This window comes from Lampetra planeri, chromosome 39 (genome assembly GCF_965212315.1).
Source record: "Lampetra planeri chromosome 39, kcLamPlan1.2.h2, whole genome shotgun sequence".
In the NCBI taxonomy this organism is placed as follows: Eukaryota; Metazoa; Chordata; class Hyperoartia; order Petromyzontiformes; family Petromyzontidae; genus Lampetra; species Lampetra planeri.
Window position 1 is genome coordinate 8,761,641 of NC_136145.1, and position 16,094 is coordinate 8,777,734.

The window sequence follows — 16,094 nt, forward strand, 5'->3', positions numbered from 1 at the left end:
CATGGTGAAGTATAGTGAAACTACCACCATTAAAAAAACATGCGTGTGTTGGGAGGTCTTCACGCAGCAGAGGCTTGATAAAAAGGGCCACAGCTATTTTGACTATTTTAATTATGAAACAGGTAAGCCGTGGCACGATAAAAAGAAAATAACTTAATTAAACTGTCACTCACCCGTCTGATGTATTCCACAAATTAAGATGCACTGCATAACCCCAGAACACCTCCCAACACTTGAGAATTAACAATAGTGCAGAGCAAATACCTGCGGTCTTTTTCTTCCTAATGTTATTGCGGTCGCGCGAAGTTATGCCCTGCGTCACAAGACGAAGGAGGAATCCATTAAGAGATCTCGCACAGCAGCAGCGAACCGTGGTTCGGGAATCAGAATCAGTATTTATCCTGAAGGAATCCGATGAGCTATTAAGCTCTTTATCGCAGATGCCCAGTAGGGGTGGGTCTGAAAGTTACCAAAACGAACAATAAACCAACGAAAACGATTTGAGTGTAAAGTATAGCGAGGGCAAGCAAATTACAACAACAAATTAATTAATTAAAACTAAAATAGATTGTATTTTACCAGGTAAAGCCCCACTGAGCCATATAGTTATTATTTCAGAAGCGACCTGGCCACAAATAATGGCTCAACGAAGTGGCTTATTATCGCGTGGAAATGTATAGCAGCCAAACACTCTAAAACACATGTTTCGAAATGTGGAGGAAAAAAATCATTACTCCACCACAGGGAGAACATGCAAGCTCCAAATATACAGCAGGCGTCAGGGTCGGGATTGAACTCAAGACCTCCTGTATACCAGGCGAGGTAGCAAACATCACAGCCGCTCTCCTACAAACAGCTTCAAGTTGCCTTCTATCCTCCACACAAGAGAGGGCGCAATTTCCCCACACACTCTGCTACGTGAATGTCACGTGACGGTCAAACCAAATTATTTTTTCATTGGGCGATGGAACTTAGACAAGTTTCACTCTGTTAATTTGTTTTTCATGCGGCCATTTGCAAGCTGTCGGAAACCATCAGCTCGCTAAGCTTGAGAATAATTAATCGAATCACACCGTTGGCTGCTCTGATTTAAAAACCTAAATCTCGGCATGGACTCTGGGCCCACCCGGCCACTTTACACGTTTAGCGATCGTCCAAGTGCAACGGGAGAAAAAAAATTGGCAGCCTCCCCGTTGGCGGTTGGCTAAATTGAGACGCTTCTCCACAGGGCAGCGATGCAGCTATGGGGGTCTTCATCTTTTCGTTCTCGAGAGCAAAACGCAGCCAGCCGAGGGCTACACAAACCTTTGCACACTAAACTGCAATCACGCTCAGCACGATACCGGTAACCAGGTCTAGGATACAAATAAATTCCTGCCACCCGAACACAGATGCCAATTCGCAGACTGTACCAGGTTCACACTGAAGACTGGTGGCACCCCTACGTGGGGAGCCTTCAATATCGAAGACAACGATTCGCATGCCGATTTAAAAAAAAAAAACTGGGTCGTAAAATTTTTGTTCAACAAAACTAGTGTTTTAAACGGTGCAGTCTCCAACTTGTGGTACGTGGAGAAAAAAAACCCAATGCCCTGCAACGTCGTCACCCGTTATAAATTTTTCACGCGAAGGCCACAACGCGCAGTGGTTGTTATTCACCAATGTAGTGAGTATGATTTTGTTAACTGTGCTTGTGCACCACTGCCAACACAGCAGCAGCAGCGCACCAAATAATATTCTTCATCAAGAGATGATACTTGGCTTCTTAGGTTGCACAAGGCCACATCCTCAGAGCAGCAGCAGGAGCGTTTCCCAACCTGCAGTCCCGTGCCACCTGTTGTTCGTCTTCACGAAACACCATCCCTGTGTTATACGGCCCGTTGCACACCTATTTAGATTAGTCAATACAAAAGCGGGCTAATGATAACTTTTATAGCTTATAATTAACGTTTTACAGCACTTTTAGAAGTGGTTGCAATGCTGACACAGGGCGCATCACCGGCCAACCACATTGATCTCGCATTGGTGGCTCCACCAGGACATCGCGTGGGACAGGTACACATTCTTGCGGAGGGAGCTGGTAGGAACGTTGGGTTGCTCGGTCAATGGCCAGGGTCAACGGCGGCGTGGTGTATTCCGCAAATATGCCCGACTGTGAGGGCGGGCACAAGCCGGCATGAGTAGGTTAAACGTTGAGTTTTATAAGGGCACCATGGGGTGACCAGCCCCTCCCCACCCAGCCCCACCCAGCCCCACCCAGCCCCACCCAGCCCCACCCTCCCCACCCAGCCCCACCCTCCCCACCCAGCCCCACCCAGCCCATCCCTCCCCACCCAGCCCCTCCCTCCCCACCCAGCCCCTCCCTCCCCACCCAGCCCCTCCCTCCCCACCCAGCCCCTCCCTCCCCACCCAGCCCCTCCCTGCACGACGGGCAGACACAATAATCCCCTGTGGGCTGGTGTAACCAGGAGGTTCCTACCAGTAAAACCTCCAGCATGCGAGCTAAGAGTGGGCGAGGTAGGAAAATGCGTAGAATGGAGCAAGGAGACATGAGAGGTAGGGGAGCGTGTGGGAGGGGAGAGGTAGGAGAGTGTAGTGCGAGTTTATTGGCAATTTGTGCTTCGAGGATAAAACGTAAATACTCATGTGTTTGAAGAGCTCTTGCCAGGGACTCCTATTTCAGCCAGGTGTGCCCGGGTCGACAACCAAGAAAATCATCTCCCCATCCGGCACACCACATCCAGTATACCCCCAACGTTATTGCTGTGGCTGCTAGTCACGTGCCACCTCCCAGAATTTAGTGACCCGGAAAAATAACCGGCGAGCGAGAAATCCCTTGGGCATCGCAATCGGCTCACGACAGCCACCCCCCCAGATGCGGTTACAGCACAGGGGACGGATTTCTCCGGACATTTCAATCGATTATTCTCCTAATTCGCACGGAAGAACAAATTGCTCGGGGACTCCACAGTTCAACCGCGACATCACGAAAGATTGGTCATTAGTCCGTGTCAGAGCCGTACCCTGCCCGGACTCCGCTGTGGATTGGGAAGAGGCCCCTGGCGCGCACCCGCAGTGCACCGCGCACAAATCACGGCCTGGTTCCCCCGTGCCACCGGCGTGGACTTGCCCGCAGTGTGCTCCACACAGGCCGAGTGCGGAGGCAAGCGGGAGTTTGGTGGGTCGTGCAGATTTACAGAACTCTCCAGGTCTGCTGGAATGCGAGGTGGGGCCAGGCAGTACAGCAAAGTGGGTTTCGCGAACCCATCTGTGTGGACCTACGAGTCTTAGGTTCTCATGTGCACGTGGATCTTTCCCCAAGGGTAATCTGGACTTTCCTGGATAAACAGAGGTATAATTATTATTAGAAATGCATTACCTGGCGCTCTCTGTGCTCTACACACAACACCTGTAACGCTGTCGCTCGCACACACGTGGCGGGCGTTAAGGCCAAACCCATCGCCGAATTGGACTCATTTGCGCAATTTATCCAGGCGCCCACCCTAACGACTGCAGACAGTTTGTGTATCATCATAATCACCACATGAAGCTTGCCAATTAAAAAAAAAACGATTCGGTAGCAGATCAGTCTGTGGGAACGAGTATTCTTTGACTCGACGATAAGTATTTAGAAGCGGAGGGGAGGGGCGGGGCGACGGAATTTTCAGTCAAAGAGCGCTCAGTCCCCTCCAGCCCCCCCCAAACGCTACGGCTCGGCACTGCACCGCGACTCTGTTTGGATAATTCGTTGCTGATATTCGCGCAGCCTCACGGCGGAATGTTCCGAACGAAATGGATCAATCACGGTCGTATCACGCGAGTTGCACCAACGCAACAAAACCCACAAACATCCCATGCCCGGCGGCGACTCTGGAAGGAACGTCACGGTTCGCCGGAGGCGTTCTGGGCATGCCGCACGTTTAATCGCACGTTTAATCGCGCGTTCTGGGCACACGCGTGCGAGATATTGCCCCAGGAATTCAGTGGCATATCAAGACTCTTACGCCCACGGGAACATCCACCGCATGAAGAGCTTGAAGGATGCGTGGTCTTGTTAAAAGGTGAAATAATTCCATGACGGTCGTAAAACGCGAACTCGGTTACGCAAATAAGCACAAAAAAACATCCTCTCAAACATTACCACGTTCGAATTATAACTTCCCATTTTTGGCATGCATCCCAACACCACCACCAGAGTCCACACGAGGAGCGCCTAAGCAGCCGCCAGTACCAACCGGTTGCCAATAGTGCCAGAGCTACCCACGGGAAACCCCCTCCGGACACAACCAAGATACCCCCCCCCCCCCACCAGAAACGACCGAGGTGGACCCCTCAAAATACCCACGTGCAAACCAGATGCCACCCAGCTCCCACCCAGAGAGCCTGGTATCTCAAAAAAAAATGACAGGTCCTGGGGATACCCAGGACAGGTGGAAACCCGCGCGGTCACTTGTGTCGCCCCCGCCACCAGTGGCTCCAGGTCCCTGTACCCCAGTTCAAGTGGCACGCGCCAGGCGCCCCCCACCGTCGCGACCGCCCCTCACCTCGTCGTGCAGCTCGGCGAGCGTGGGCCGCACCAGCTTGTCGCCCAGGTGCGAGCCGGCGTTGCGGTAGAAGTCGATGTGCGGCACGGCGTCGATGGTGTTGTGGCCGAACGTGCGCAGGTAGTAGGTGTTGGTGTGCGTGTCGTACGCGTGGTAGCTGCCCTCGCTGCGCGACGTCTCCCCGCCGGCCCCGCCGCCGCCCCCGCCGCTGCTGCTGCTGTTGCTGCGCGAGCGGCTGTTGACGAAGTTCACGCGGAAGCGCCCGGCCTTGCCGCCCTCCTCCTTGTGGCTCGGGTCGCTCAGGTTGCCGTGCGGCGGCTGCTTCTTCTGCTGCTGCTCCCCTCGCTCCTCCGGCCCGTCCTCGCGAGCTCCCTCCTGCGCTTCCTCCTGGGTGCCCGGCGGCTCCTGCGACCCCCGCTCCGGCTGCCCCCCGCCGTCCGCGGCGGCTGCGGCGGCGGCCGCGGCTGCGGCAGCGGCGGCGGCCGCCTCCTCCTCCACCACGTTCACTTGGAAGCGGCTGCCACCCAGGCCGCTGCTGGCTGCCAGCTGCAGGCTTGACATTTCACCCGAGGGTGGCTCCATTCTACCCGCTTCTCCCGTTCCTCTGTGAAGCTTCTACGCGGCGGGAGCTGCAGAGAACGGTGAGAGCAGGAGGGGGGGGGAAGACAGCAAGGGTTTACAGCGGCATAAAAACAGCGAGAGATCAACTTCACCAAAGGAGAGGTAAAGGCGTCAAACATGGCCTCACATCAAAACACACAGCTTACTTGCACATGCACCTAACTTTTTTTGCTATCATGGATCTGGCTCTGACATCTTTGCACTGCCTTTTTCGACTTGCATGTGTTTTTCACTGTTAGACTAAAACATGGAGCTTACTCGCACGTATACCCAACCTTTTCCGGCGCCTCTCGCACACCTCACATTTGCACCGTTCGATTTGTCCGTTTCGTTTCCGACCGCTAATATCTTGTTTGTTCGTTGGGCAACATTCTTTAAGGATGTTTTTGCCTTTTGCTTTTGTTGCTGCTGCTGCTGTGCTCACGCACCGCGGAACTCCTGTGTAAAATAGCCGGGCCACTCGCTAAACAGCGTCATTCGTTTAACAAATAAACGTAAACATCCGTGGCAGTCTTGGACCTGTGCTTCGAAGCGTGCAGACAAGTCGCACGCGCCCCGCCGTGTCGAGAGCGTACGTCCAGATCACCTTTCAGACGTGTGCATCTCTCTCAACACGTCCTGCGTCTGTACACGAGAACTCCTCTTATCTGCCACACCATTATAGGCATCTCCTATTATCCCAGGAAACTGCAGGGTACCCAAAAACTCCTATTACCCCATGGCCCTCTCCCTTCCTATAATCTGTGATTGTCCACAGCTTTTGCCATAAGTCTTTGCGAAAACGGCATCCTATTATCTGTAATAAAAATTCACGGACAAAAGTCCCCACGTGGAAAATTCATCCCGTTATCCGTGGGGTTAGGTCGCAAAAAAAATTAACTGGCAGATTAGGGGAGGAAATAAAATGCAAATAACTCCCACAGATAGTAGGATCCGTGATATTGGTCGTCCCCATATCACCGTCGCTAAGGGGAGTTCTCCTGTATCTGCATATCACTCTGCGAGTGGTCCATGTCTGTATGATCGTCATTATTGCCATTAGTATTTGTTAATTGAAATGTCACATCCCATGCGGCACAGCTCGACAAATCGGAACAAAGTGGTAACTTGAGATAATTAGCGTTACTCAGGAGGAAGAAGTGACGGCAGAGCAAATACAATTATTAAAAACGATGCGTTATGTACAACATAGACAACACAATGATGACAAAAGCTGATCGCCTGAACTGCACTTGAGACTCTCTGCTGTCAAATTCATTGAGCTACTCATGTACCACCTGCAAATACGTGTATTTCATGTGGTCTTTGAATGGATGAATTGTGGCTAAATTCATAAAATGTCGATGTGAGCTGTATCCAACCCAAAACCATGGGACAAAAACACCACAAATGTTTGTGTTTATGTGACTCTCGATCCGTGCGTGCAGCCGTCTCGACTGGTGCTTGTCCGAGTGGTGTGTGCATCTCGTCTATAGAGGCTCTATAAAACGTTGTTGATCCATGACACACCATGGGAAAGGGCGAGTGGTAGAATCCGTTGCCATTTAAGGGCAGATGAGCTGGGAAGAAGAAGGGATGCCAGGACGGAAGTCCCCAAAGAAGAACAAAGTGGAGGCTACGGCTCAAGATGAACAGCAGGAAGAAGGAGGAAGGAAGGAAGGAAGAAGTGCCAAGCAGGAATGGCCTGGGGATGAGAGGGAGGCTCATAAAGCAAAGCATTGAAAAAACAAACAAGCAAAAAACGTAATGATGAACAAAGCAAAGTGCCGACTACACCGATCATCTTCTTGTTTCCTCTGATCGTAAAAAAAAAGAGAGAGAGATGAACAGGGGGAACATAGACATGGAGTAGGGAGAGAGGGGGTAGAGAGAGAGGGGGAGGTATAGAGAGGGGGTAGAGAGAGAGGGGGTAGAGAGAGAGGGGGAGGTATAGAGAGGGGGTAGAGAGAGAGGGGGTAGAGAGAGAGGGAAAGGAGTAAGAAGGAGGAGAGCAGAGCGTGACATCTTTTATTTAAAAAGGGGGGGGGGGAGACATAAAGCAAAGCATTGAAAAAAACGAAATGATGAACGAAGCAAAGTGCCGACTACACCGAGCATCTTCTTGTTTCCTCTGATCATAAACAAGAAGAGGGAGGCTGAGAAGGGAGGGAAGAGAGGGGCGAGAGAACGACGGAGCTAGCCGACGTGACCTGCACGGAGGAGCAAGCGTCTGCTTTCACAGGGGGTGGGGGGGGGTTGATTCAGTGGGGGTGGCCACACAGATTTCACGTGATTTACGAGGGGCTTGAGCCGCTGTAGATGGAGAGATTTGCATTTGGCTCAACTTCGATCAGGAACAGTGCGGAATGGCTGTGATTTATGTTCGAACACCGCCTCGCAATTCACCTCGCCATGTTTTGAACTTTCATTTGCGGAAAGCTTTTTCTTGGTCCTTTCGGTAAAGTCGCGTAGAAGGGAAATAATAAAATTATAAAAATAAAACATAAAATTCTCACGACGTTTCGGCCACAACACAAGCAGCCGTCCTCAGGTGAAGAAAAAGAGCTGTCTGAAAGACAGCGCTCCAATGAACACCGCTAAGCTTGGCAGCGTATCTTAAGCTGGGTGGGTGGAGGAGAGCGCCTTGACAAAGGAGTTTACATATCAACAGAAGAATTTTGCATTGATTAAGCTGTGTTAATGTGAGATAATTAGCAGGATGTTAAAGTCATAAATTAGCATGTCAGAACCAAGAAGATGAATCCCTGCAGTCACGAAAGTTTAAAATCGAAAAATTTGCGTAAAGCTGTTGACACGATTTCAGGAGTAAAGTAGTATAGGGTGCAACACAGCATTCGTGTTGACAGTCATGCATTGAGTGATTGGTGCCTTCAGCTAACGATCACGACCGCGAGCCAGCCCTGGCAGAGGAAATATCGAGTGGGAAATGAAGCCCTGGAATTCAGTTACAAACCCACGTAGATTTGAAGTTTTCGTGACTGCAGGGATCCATACTCTTTGGTTCTTTCGGTAAAGTCACGAAGGTATAAAAAATAGAATTTATTTTATTTATAACATTTATTTCAATTTTTTATGAAATTTATTTAATTTTTTTCTAAAATACAATAAAAAATAAAATACAATTATTTTTTTCAATAATCCACTTTGGGGAGAAGGGTAATTCCATTGGCCATAATTCACCTCGCTGGTCAATACGCATTGGTGTGGACGGGGAGCTGACAGGGGGGCATAGAAGTACAACAACGCAACAGCGAATGTAGCTGTTCTGACAACCACTTAGCCCCGCAAGCCATATGACGACTAAAGTCTGGCAGTCACTCACTTAAGCGCTATCCAAGCCCAATTCCTGGTTAGTTTCCAGAGCTCTGTTTATGTATCTACCGGTCTTTTACATGAATAACAAACAAACAAAACAAGAATTCCACAAAAAATTGTGGGCCTTGAAATAATAACTATATAATTAATCAGAGACGTTTCGGGCAATGCCCCTTCATATCATGCGTCGCCGATTTTATTTATTTCAAGGCCAAAGTGTTGAGTGGTGGTGGTTTTTATTGTTGTTGTCTGTGCTTGTGTACCGCTGCCAACGCAGAAGCAGCAGCATCACCAAATCATTCGCCTTGTACAGAGAGAGAGAGTACAGCCCAGAGCTGTACTCCCTCTCTCTCTACACGTGGTCTACCGCCGACCTCGTGTGTATGTCTGTAGCTGTTTGCCAACGTCGTGTACACGCACACCTACCTACTACACACACACACTAAAGTGTGTGTACACGCACCTACCTACTACTACACACACACCTACCTACTACACACACACACCTACCTACTACACACACACACACCTACCTACTACACACACACACACGTGTGTACACGCACACCTACCTACTACACACACACACACCTACCTCCTACTACACACACACACACCTACCTCCTACTACACACACACACACCTACCTCCTACTACACACACACACACCTACCTCCTACTACACACACACACACCTACCTCCTACTACACACACACACACCTACCTCCTACTACACACACACACACACACCTACCTCCTACTACACACACACACACACACCTACCTCCTACTACACACACACACACCTACCTCCTACTACACACACACACACACACCTACCTCCTACTACACACACACACACACACCTACCTCCTACTACACACACACACACACACCTACCTCCTACTACACACACACACACACACCTACCTCCTACTACACACACACACACACACCTACCTCCTACTACACACACACACACACACCTACCTCCTACTACACACACACACACACACCTACCTCCTACTACACACACACACACCTACCTCCTACTACACACACACACACACCTACCTCCTACTACACACACACACACACCTACCTCCTACTACACACACACACCTACCTCCTACTACACACACACACCTACCTCCTACTACACACACACACCTACCTCCTACTACACACACACACCTACCTCCTACTACACACACACACACCTACCTCCTACTACACACACACACCTACCTCCTACTACACACGTGTGTACACGCACACCTACCTACTACACACACACACAAAAGTGTGTGTACACGCACCTACCTACTACTACACACACCTACCTACTACACACGCACACCTACCTCCTACTACACACACCTACCTACTACACACACACACACACGTGTGTACACGCACACCTACCTACTATACACACACACAAAAGTGTGTGTACACGCACCTACCTCCTACTACACACACACCTACCTACTACCAGAGGTGTGGACTCGAGTCATGTGACTTGGACTCGAGTCAGACTCGAGTCATGAATTTGATGACTTGCGACTCGACTTGGACTTGCATAACAATGACTTTGTCCCACCTCTGCCTACTACACACACACCTACCTCCTACTACACACACACACACGTGTGCACACGCACACCTACCTACTACACACACACAGACGTGTGTGTACACGCACCTACCTACTACTACACACACACCTACGTGTGTGTACATGCACCTACCTACTACTACACACACACCTACCTACTACACACACACCTACCTACTACACACACACCTACCTACTACTACACACACACACACACCTACCTACTACTACACACACACACACACCTACCTACTACACACACACACCTACGTGTGTGTACACGCACCTACCTACTACACACACACCTACGTGTGTGTACACGCACCTACCTACTACATACACACCTACGTGTGTGTACACGCACCTACCTACTACATACACACCTACGTGTGTGTACACGCACCTACATACTACATACACACCTACGTGTGTGTACACGCACCTACATACTACTACACACACACACCTACCTATTACACACACACACCTACCTCCTACTACACACACCTACCTACTACACTAACACACACGTGTGTGTACAAGCACATACTGTACCTACTACACACACGTGTGTGTTCACACACCTACCTACTCACACACGTGTGTGTACAACCACATACTGTACCTACTACACACACACACGTGTGTTCACACACCTACCTACTCAACACACACACACGTGTGTTCACACACACACGTGCACACGTGTGTTCACACACCTACCTACTACACACACTGTGTTTACACATCTATCTACTACTACACACACACACTTGTGTGTGTTCACACACCTACCTACTACACACACACGTGTGTGTTCACACACCGACGAACCCGGCGATTTGAAACCCGGCGAACCAGAGTTTGAATCCTGCGCACAGCCAACATCGGCGACGCAGATCTGAGTTCCCCCCCTAGGTCGACTCAGCCTTTAATGATACGTACCTCGTGCGTTGTGCACAAACATCGGCACTGCGGAGTCAGAGGAGGCCGGCAGTGTGGCACTTGCCCCAGCAGTCTTTTAAAGGCTACCCGGGGGATCTTTGTCTTGTCTTTGCATTGTACGGGTGGGGGTGGGGTACAGCAGCAGCAACCCCCATTCTTCACCTGAAGACGGCTGCTTGCGTTGTAGCCGAAACGTCGTGAAAATTATTTCATTTTATTATGTTTTATTTTTATTATTTTATTACTTCCCTTCTACGCGACTTTACCAAAAGAACCAAGAAGATCAACCCCCACTATTGTACCGCCCCTCTCACCGCATTCGCCGGCCCGCACTAACCAAGGTAGTCGTGGCACGGGGAGGCCCTCATCCAGCAGTGGATTGACTAACGTGCATGTTACACGGTAGTCTAGCACTGTGTGTGTGTCTGTATGTACGTGTGTACATGTCTGTATGTACGTGTGTGTGTGTCTGTATGTATGCGTGTGTCTGTATGTGTCTGTATGTATGCGTGTGTCTGTATGTATGCGTGTGTCTGTATGTACGTGTGTATATGTACGTGTGTGTGTCTGTATGTACGTGTGTGTGTCTGTATGTACGTGTGTGTCTGTATGTATGTGTGTGTGTCTGTATGTATGTGTGTGTGTCTGTATGTATGTGTGTGTGTCTGTATGTACGTGTGTGTCTGTATGTATGTGTGTGTGTCTGTATGTATGTGTGTGTGTCTGTATGTATGTGTGTGTGTCTGTATGTATGTGTGTGTGTCTGTATGTATGTGTGTGTGTCTGTATGTATGTGTGTGTGTACGTGTCTGTATGTATGTGTGTGTGTCTGTATGTATGTGTGTGTCTGTATGTATGTGTGTGTGTCTGTATGTATGTGTGTGTGTCTGTATGTATGTGTGTGTGTCTGTATGTATGTGTGTGTGTCTGTATGTATGTGTGTGTGTCTGTATGTATGTGTGTGTGTCTGTATGTATGTATGCGCGTCTAACGTACATTGTACGGCCTTTTTGTCAATCCATTGCTGGATGAGGGCCTCCGCCCCCCCCCCCTCCAAGTCGTGTGGTTTATGACCATACTTCACCACTCTGGTCAGTACGGTTTGGCTAACGCGAGGGCCATAGCAGTACAGTACAGCAGCATGCTGTATACAGTACACAAGTCTGTGTGTGCGTCGTGCAAGCAGATTACTATGCACGTACTGTATACGACTGCTTATGTAAGTCTATAAATGTGTATATAATTGTGTGTGTAAGTGTGTGACTGTGTGTGTCTATGTAAGTCTATAACTGTGTGTGTCTATGTAAGGCTATAAACGTGTGTGTGTCTATGTAAGGCTATGACTGTGTGTGTGTCTATGTAAGTCTATGACTGTGTGTCTATGTAAGTCTGTGACTGCGTGTGTGTCTATGTAAGTCTGTGACTGTGTGTGTGTGTCTATGTAAGTCTATAACTGTGTGTGTGTGTCTATGTAAGTCTGTGACTGTGTGTGTGTCTATGTAAGTCTATAAATGTGTGTGTGTCTATGTAAGTCTATGACTGTGTGTCTATGTAAGTCTGTGACTGCGTGTGTGTCTATGTAAGTCTGTGACTGTGTGTCTATGTAAGTTTAGTGGGGAGCGGTGGTGCAGCGGTTAGCGCTACGCTGCACTACGAATCCGGCGATCCGGGTTCGATTCCCGCTCACGGCCAACACCGCCAGTGACGATTATCTGAACCGGTCCCGGGCCTCCCCTAGGTCGACTCAGCCTCAAATGAGTACCCGGTGCGGTGTGTAAACATCGCCACTGGGGAGACAAAGGCGGCCGGGCGTGGTGTTGGCCACCCACCCCACGCCCTCGTGTGCCACAGTGCCGGCCTCTATAGGTGCTCGCTGACAGCACTTGCCCCAGCAGTCTGTTAAGGCTACACGGGGGATCTTTGTCTTTGTGCGCGCGGGTCTACGCGTTTCACGTGTGCGTCCACGTGTCTCTCTACGTGTGTGTTGCGGTGTGATGTGTGTCTGTATGTATGATGTGTGTGTGTTGCGGTGTGATGTGTGTGTGTGTGTTGCGGTGTGATGTGTGTCTGTCTGTATGATGTGTGTGTGTTGCGGTGTGATGTGTGTCTGTCTGTATGATGTGTGTGTGTTGCGGTGTGATGTGTGTCTGTCTGTATGATGTGTGTGTGTTGCGGTGTGATGTGTGTGTATTGTCTATTATGCGTGTGTCTGTATGTATGTGTCTGTCTGTATGATGTGTCTGTATGTCTGTATGATGTGTCTGTATGTCTGTATGATGTGTGTATGTACGATGTATGTGTCTGTCTGTATGTATGATGTGTGTGTGTCTGTCTGTATGATGTCTGTCTGTATGTATGATGTGTCTGTATGTATGATGTGTGTATGTATGATATGTGTGTCTGTCTGTATGATGTCTGTCTGTATGTATGATGTGTCTGTATGTATGATGTGTGTATGTATGATATGTGTGTCTGTCTGTATGTCTGTCTGTATGTATGATGTGTCTGTATGTATGATGTGTGTATGTATGATATGTGTGTCTGTCTGTATGATGTCTGTCTGTATGTATGATGTGTCTGTATGTATGATGTGTGTATGTATGATATGTGTGTCTGTCTGTATGATGTCTGTCTGTATGTATGATGTGTCTGTATGTATGTATGATGTGTGTATGTATGATGTGTGTGTCTGTCTGTATGTCTGTCTGTATGGATGTGTCTGTATGTATGTATGATGTGTGTATGTATGATGTGTGTGTCTGTCTGTATGTCTGTCTGTATGGATGTGTCTGTATGTATGTATGATGTGTGTATGTATGATGTGTGTGTCTGTCTGTATGTCTGTCTGTATGGATGTGTCTGTATGTATGTATGTATGATGTGTGTATGTATGATGTGTGTGTCTGCAGGCACCCACCTCTCTCTACGGCCTCTCCCTCTCACCCTCTTCCCGCCGTCTTCTTCTTATTACAGCAACAACAATACTACGAATGATAGACGCCTTCACACACAACCTCCCCCACCACCACCGCCACCCACCCACACCCCACTGATGAATGAGAAACGTCTCTCTCTGCAGCCGCAGGCCGCTTACCCCGCCAGCTGTGAGCAGCTGCAGCAGCTACAGCAGCTACAGCAGCTACACCTGCAGCTACTACAGCTACAACACCTACAGCAGCTACAGCTACACCTGCAGCTACTACAGCAGCTACTACGGCGGCAGCTACAGCCCGAATGAGGCGCAGCAGCCGCCCGCCTCCCCCTCTTTATTGCGGCTCCTCCGCGTGACGCGAGAGGCTCTCGACTCGCTGTGGGCGGCGACCAGGAGCCCAACCCGGGGGGGGGGGGCATCTGTCCCCCCCCCACCCATCACCCCCCCCACCCATCACCCCCCACCCCCTCATCCCCCCACCCATCACCCCCCACCCATCACCCCCCCACCCATCATCCCCCACCCATCACCCCCCCCCACCCCCTGACCCCCCACACCACCCCCCCCACACTACCCCCCACCCCCCCACACCACCCCCCACCCCCCTCACCCCCCCACATCACCCCCCACACCATCCCCTCCTCACCCCCCGACCCCCCTCACCCCCGCCCCACCTCGAGTCACGGGCGAAGGCCTCCAGCCAGCGGCACCAACCTCCTGCTTCCTTCTCCGCGTCAGACCCGAGCAGATGCTAAGCGCTCGTCCGAGCCGTCACCATCGCCGCCTTCACGGCGCCCGTGGCGTTAAACAGCGGCAGCAGCAGCAGCAGAAACAGCAGCAGCGGCGTCGTTGTCGTCGTTATTCACGATCCAGGCGGCGCGTGGCGCTGTGGGGGCTGCGACCCTCGGTGGCGAATTCGTCTCCAACGGGCGAACTGGAAACTCGCGCGTGGCCCGGGGTCTACGTTGGCGCACACACGTGCGTGTGTACACGTGCGTGTGTACACGTGCGTGTGTACACGTGCGTGTGTACACGTGCGTGTGTACACGTGCGTGTGTACACGTGCGTGTGTACACGTGCGTGTGTACACGTGCGTGTGTACACGTGCGTGTGTACACGTGCGTGTGTACACGTGCGTGTGTACACGTGCGTGTGTACACGTGCGTGTGTACACGTGCGTGTGTACACGTGCGTGTGTACACGTGCGTGTGTACACGTGCGTGTGTACACGTGCGTGTGTACACGTGCGTGTGTACACGTGCGTGTGTACACGTGCGTGTGTACACACGTGCGTGTGTACACGTGCGTGTGTACACGTGCGTGAGCGGTCGTTGCAGGGGGTTAGCGCGCTGCGCTAGGGACCCGGGCGGCCCGAGTTCGATTCACGGTCAACACCGGTGACGATTCTCTGAACCTGTTCCTGGGCCTCCCCTAGGTCGACTCGGCCTCAATGAGTGTCTGGTGCGGTGTGTAAACATCGCCAATAGAGAGACAAAGGCGGCCGGACGTGGTGCTGGCCACCCACCCCCTCTCGTGTCCCGTGCCGGCCTGCATAGGTGCTCACAAAGAGCACTTGCCCCAACACTCTGTTAGGGCTATACGGGGATCTTTATCTTTCACAGCCAACAGTGGTCAACCCACTGCTGGATGAGCCCAATAAACATGGGACGTCGTAACCATTGGACCACGTTAACGACGAACGACTCCCCTCATCCACAACGTGCGCGGGCAGAGGGAAAGTTGCCGGGCTGGTTGGTGGACGATGGGACGAGTTGCCGTGAAGTTGTTTTGCGCGCTGCATTGTGGGCCCGCTCACGGCTAACACCAGTGGCGAGTGATATCTGAACCCCACCCCGAACTCACCCCATAAACAACCCGCACTGAGCCAGCAGCGTGAAGTACGGCCGAACTTTGCTGGTGACCTTCATCCAATCGTGGAGTTTGGCAAATGTTTTCCAATTATATCATAAATTGGAATCAATATTCGATTGTCAATGGGTTAGAGAACGCGTGCAGGTGGTCTCAAGAAGGTGCACGTGGGGTAGAGAATCTACGTAACTTACATAGACATCATATTGACCTTCATCAATGGATTGGCAAAAAGGTCGTCTGTATAAG

The 16,094-nt window shown here is 50.7% G+C and overlaps 1 protein-coding gene across 3 annotated transcripts in view; it reads right to left on the minus strand.

Annotated features, from left to right (window-relative positions):
- The window catches only part of LOC144731599 (solute carrier family 12 member 1-like), a 129,692-nt gene extending 115,408 nt beyond the window's left edge, over positions 1-14,284 (minus strand). Inside the window, exons 1-2 of one of the 3 annotated variants that reach the window (XM_078612775.1) lie at positions 13,962-14,284; positions 4,545-5,173 (exon numbers count right to left, since the gene is read on the minus strand). In XM_078612775.1, the coding sequence (XP_078468901.1) occupies positions 4,545-5,126 (582 nt within the window). In that variant the 5' untranslated portion in view covers positions 5,127-5,173; positions 13,962-14,284. Of the gene's footprint in view, positions 1-4,544; positions 5,174-11,044; positions 11,162-13,961 lie in introns of those variants that run through there. The other 2 variants (XM_078612773.1, XM_078612774.1) reach the window with 2 other exon arrangements.
- Positions 14,285-16,094: the final 1,810 nt, after the last annotated feature.